Below are 5175 nucleotides of genomic sequence, written 5' to 3'. Positions count from 1 at the left end.
GTTCTCAATACTGATCAGGTTATTAGGAGTGTACCAAGATCTTGTCCTCACATAAAGGACCAGGCAAAATATTTCAGAAATAGATCACATTTTTAAAAATTTGGACTCCACCAGAATTTCTGTAGTAACCATCTTCTTAAAACAGTGAAAATGAAACTGAGAATGAGGAAGCTCAGCTAAACTTCCTTCTTTGTTAGAGTAAAAGAGAAGTTGGCCAAGATATTTAAAGTGAAACTTAATGTTAATTGTCTCCTGAGATCTCAAATGGAGCCCAGAAGCGTTGCTATCATAGCGTTTTAGAGGCAAGAACTTCACATCACATCAAGTAATTTCCAGAATTCTACCAGGTCAGGATTTTGTATGTTTTAATTAACAGAGTGGGCAACTTTCAAGCTTGTGGGGTATGCTTGTTTGTAATTTTTGCCTAGGATACTGAGACTGGGACTTGCTTTGAAAGAGCTTTCATTTAAAAGCATTTGTGGGTTGGGTTTTTTTTTTGGTCCTTATCTCAATAGAGATAAGTCATGCAGGGGCTCTTTTCACACCAGATAGTAATCCATGATACCTATGAGTAAGCCATAGTTTATTGTCTAAACCCAATCATCTCAGTTCACACATCATACTGAGGTCTTTGCGTAGCAGGAATGATCCCAGCCCTCAGAATCTAAGCCTTCTCCTAACTGCACTGTTCTGTCCTGGAGTCTGTGAGTGTCAGCCCTCCCAGATAGACCAGACAGGAAACATGTCCAGATGAGCTAATTCTACTTTATTGTAAGGCTACATTTAGCAGAATCTTGCAAGTCTGAAAGTACAAATCTCCCACCGTCTCTTCTACAACATGAGAAGTTAGGGAGGCTCCTTTCTGAGTTTCTTTCTCTGCCCATTATGCAGCTGCGGGCTATGTCCTCTCTCTGATCGTTCCCTACAATCTCTTCCCCCATCTCCCAAGGTCATTCCCACATACCATTAGTTTGTTTGTTTGTTTGTTTGTTTATCAAATTTTATCACCGCCCATCTCCCTCACAAGGAGGGACTCTGGGCGGTTTACAATAAAATAGAATTAAAAACCAAAACAGTTATAAATATAATCAATACAATAAGAGTAAGAATGTGATGGAATCAAGATGGGCAAGAGTTCTTTATCAGACCGTGAGTATAGTAGGTCCATCAGAAGTCACTGTAGGGCGCTAGCCATCCCCAAGTATGGCTATTCCCCCTCCCATTCCATGCCTGCTGACAAAACCAGGTCTTTAATCTTTTTCGAAAGTCCAGGAGCAAAGGAGCCTGTCTCACCTCTGGGGGAAGGATGTTCCAAATGGTGGGAGCTACAGCAGAGAAGGCATGCTTCCAAGACCCTGCTTGATGGAATTCTTTTACAGATGGGGTCCATAACATGCCCTCCCTGCATGACTGAGTGGGGCGGATCAATGTAATCAGGAGACGGTCCCTCAGATATCCTGGTCCCATGCCATGTAGGGCTTTAAAGGTGATAACCAACACCTTGAATTGGACCCGGAAGCAGACTGAGACCCAGTGCAGCTCATGCAACAAAGATGTTACATGTGCTGACCTTGGGGCACCTAAAATCGCCCGTGCAGCTGCATACTGGACCAGTTGTAGCTTCCAGATATTCTTCAAGGGTAGCCCCATGTATAGCACATTGCAGTAGTCTCTACGGGAGATGACCAGGGCACGAGTGACTGTTCAAAGAGCCTCTCGGTCCAGGAAAGGGCGTAACTGGCACACAACATGAAGTTGCGCAAAGGCCTCCTGGCCATGACTGCCACCTGCTCCTCAAGCAGGAGTCATGAGTCCAGGAGGACCCCTAAGTTATGCACCAGGTCTGTCTGGGGCAGTGCAACCCCTAGTGACAGTTAGAGAGTCACTAGGTTAGATGGCTGTAAGAGAGTTCCATCCAGATTGTGGTTTGTGTGAACTTAATCCACTGCACCTTATTCAACAAAATATGGTGAAAACATGCCTGAAGAGTTTCATTTAATGTACCGATTATATTTGTCTCTGGAAGGTCTACAATGGATGAAAGCCAGTGCTACTCGGGAACAGAAGTAGTTCAGGAAGAGTTAGCAGTTGCATCCAAGCCTCCTACAGTCATCCATTCAGATGAAGATGATGATTATGAAGACATGAATTCATTTCAAGCAACACAGGAAGCAAAGGAGAGCACCAGCCAAACAGGTAAGCAATTTTATAGGATAGGCAACTTAGTGTCCTCCAGATGTTTTGCAGCCCAAATCCCATCAGCCCCATCATTGGAAAGCTGCTGCAAGAATTGTAATCCAACACAACTGGAGAGCATAAGATTACCTACCTGTGGTTTCAGATTTAACTGCCCTTGTTGGTTTGTTCTGGTTCTGCTTAACACATTGCATGCATCCAGCAGTTATGGCTTGTAAACTATGGTTTATAGTTAAACTAAACTAATGTATGAAACTAGTCTATACATTCTTCCCCTAGCATCCCAAGTTAAAATTATTTCAGTGAACTGAAGATACTGGAAAGTTGACTATCCATGCCATTACTCTAAATCAGTACATTTTCTATAATCAATGACCTTATTTTAGGTGAGAAAAGTCCCAATTCTTCCATGACAACTAAAGAACTTCAGGAATACTGGCAGAATGAGAAACGAAACTGCCGAGAAGTCAAGGTGCTTTTTGAAATCCCATCAGCCAAAATTGTAGAGAAGCCTTTCTCTAAATATGTGGTAAGCTAATATACATGATGATGATGATGATGATGATGATGATGATGATGATGATGATGAAGCAGCCTAGTACTTGAAGCAATCTGTGTTGACATAAGATTGCTCAGATTTCTAGCTAAATAATTCCTCTCCCCCTCTCATTGGTTGAGTCAGGATTGGATGGTTTCACTTGTGCACTGAACTGTGGTTATGAATACAATGATTAGGTTGACACAACATAATAAGCATAAGCAATAGTGATGATGGCAATTACTGGATTAAGCTACATTACACCTTAGAACAAGCATCACGGTTTTGAGCAGTGTAGGACCCTGGGCTGTGTGGTTGTAAACCATAGATTATGGTGTAGCATTATGTGTGACCCAGCAATTCATACGAAGTACTAAGTCATGATTACTTTGATCATGGCTTATTGATTAAACCACAGGACTTAAATTAACACATAATGTTAAACCATACACTATGGTGAGAGGCCTGTATATTGTGCTAAATCAAAAACACAAACATTCAAAGTAATGTAGAAACACAACCCATGCTCAGGGTAACTTCCAGTTGATTGGCTCTGCTGTTCCATCTGACATTCCTAAAATATTTTGCTTGTGTGTCCCTGCCAGAAGTACCAAATCATCATAATCCAGACCGGCAGCTTTGACAGCAATGTATCAGTGATTGAACGTCGGTATTCTGATTTTGAAAAGCTGCACATAAACCTATTGAAAGAGTTTTATGATGAAATGGAAGACCTTGTCTTTCCCAAAAAAATCCTGACTGGCAATTTCATGGATGAGGTCATAATGGAGAGAAAGCTAGCTTTCCAGGATTATTTGCGGCTTCTATACTCCATGGAGTTCATCAGGTCATCTCGAATGTTTATTGACTTCTTAACCAGGCCTGAGCTGGAAGAGGCCTACAGCTGCCTTCGAGGAGGACAATACACCAAAGCTTTGGAAGGTCTTCTGGAGGCCATAGCTTTGCAAGAGAAGCTCACAAAGCATAGACCCATTCTGTTGGTTCCCACACTCTGTGCCATCCTTGTATGTCACAAAGATCTGGAGAACTTCAAAAGTGCCTTCGAATTCGGAGAAAAGGCTTTACAGCGCTTAGAAAAACAGCCTGGCCACCGGTACTACATACCCCTGTTAGAAACAATGATCTTCTTAGCCTATGAACTTGGGAACGATTTTTTGTTCTTCCAAAAGAAGTTGGAAGACAGGAAGGCCAAGAAGCGTCAACCGAAAATGGTGACACTGAAGGAACTGACCGTACAGGAATATATACACTGAGAGGAAGAAAGGGAGAGAAATAGAATGCAGATTTTGATGAGGCAGGAGCATTTTCCCAACAAAAAAGGAAGACTGAAAGTTAGTTGGAACTTAGAGAAAAAAATATGAGAGAAGAGTTTAATAAATGATTTGTTGTGTGCAGGAAGCAAATAGAAAAACCTCTCACTCATTCTTTTGTTTTTCCCTTTGTATTTCTTCATTTTTTTGTAATTGCGCTTTTTAATCGTTTTTCCCCTTGATAGTGTATGTATCTTAATATTGGTTTTGTGTTTTGTGTTTTCTTAAAAAGCAATAAAAATTATTTTTAAAAAAGTATTCTAGAATATCCAGCACAATTCTAACATTAATATGATACTTGAGTCTATCCCATTGGTGATCAGTTATTCTCTTATGCTGTTTCTGGGGATTCACAGGGATTGCATCTGGTGATGCTTGGGGATATAAACATTAAGGAGAGATTAGCAAAGACACACAGTACTTCAAAAGTTTGCTGGAGTAAAGGACCAAGTATACTAATATAGAGATATGCTGTTCGTTTGGGTTAAATTTTTAGTTTTTATGTTGGCAGTTCAGGAGCAGTCACGGGTGTCAGATGAAATGCAAATCCTAAGTTGTTTCATCTCCAAAATGACAGGAGATGGCTAACATCTGCCTAGTACTGTATAGAAACCTCCGATGACACAACCATGAACAAGAAACATCTGGGTGGAACATTCTGAACAACTCCTGGGATTTGTGTTGCAAGTTACTAACATTTGAGCCCATTTTCAGATCAGTTAAGATTACTGGGAATAAAGATGCCTCATCTCTGAGGGTAAGGATGTTGAGAACATATCGTGAGCACTCTGTTAGATAACTGCGCGCTAATCCGGAAATCAAAGCCAAGAAGTCTGGACCAATCCAAGACTATAGGAACATGTAAAGTTCAAAACATGCTTGCTGTTTGCTATAATCAGAAGTCCTGGTATAGCCTTTCTTGCTCAGAAGTTTGCAAAGGCCAGCCTGGCTGGGCAGACTCCATCCAAATCCTCAATGTCCTTCCACTTACAGTTCGAAGGATCCCCAGAAGAGGAGGCACACACACACCAAAGTCCTCTTCCTTGCCCTAGAACACCATGAGAAGTAGAAAGATACATACCTGGGCATACACCACCCTAACAATATAAA

General features: G+C 41.3%; 1 protein-coding gene across 2 annotated transcripts; it reads left to right on the top strand.

The window, feature by feature from the left end:
- Nucleotides 1-259: 259 nt before the first annotated feature.
- Nucleotides 260-4158, top strand: SNX20 (sorting nexin 20). Of its 2 annotated transcripts, none has more exons than XM_063312686.1 (4): nucleotides 260-347; nucleotides 2027-2196; nucleotides 2583-2668; nucleotides 3340-4158. In XM_063312686.1, the coding sequence occupies exons 2-4, from the start codon at nucleotides 2034-2036 to the stop codon at nucleotides 4006-4008; spliced, it is 918 nt and encodes a 305-aa protein (XP_063168756.1). In that variant the 5' UTR covers nucleotides 260-347; nucleotides 2027-2033; the 3' UTR covers nucleotides 4009-4158. The 2 variants fall into 2 exon arrangements, with proteins under 2 accessions (XP_063168756.1, XP_063168755.1); XM_063312685.1 differs by having other exon boundaries at nucleotides 2583-2725.
- Nucleotides 4159-5175: the final 1017 nt, after the last annotated feature.

This window comes from Candoia aspera, chromosome 11 (genome assembly GCF_035149785.1).
Source record: "Candoia aspera isolate rCanAsp1 chromosome 11, rCanAsp1.hap2, whole genome shotgun sequence".
NCBI classification, from domain to species: domain Eukaryota; kingdom Metazoa; phylum Chordata; class Lepidosauria; order Squamata; family Boidae; genus Candoia; species Candoia aspera.
This window is presented reverse-complemented; position numbering and strand designations above follow the sequence as displayed.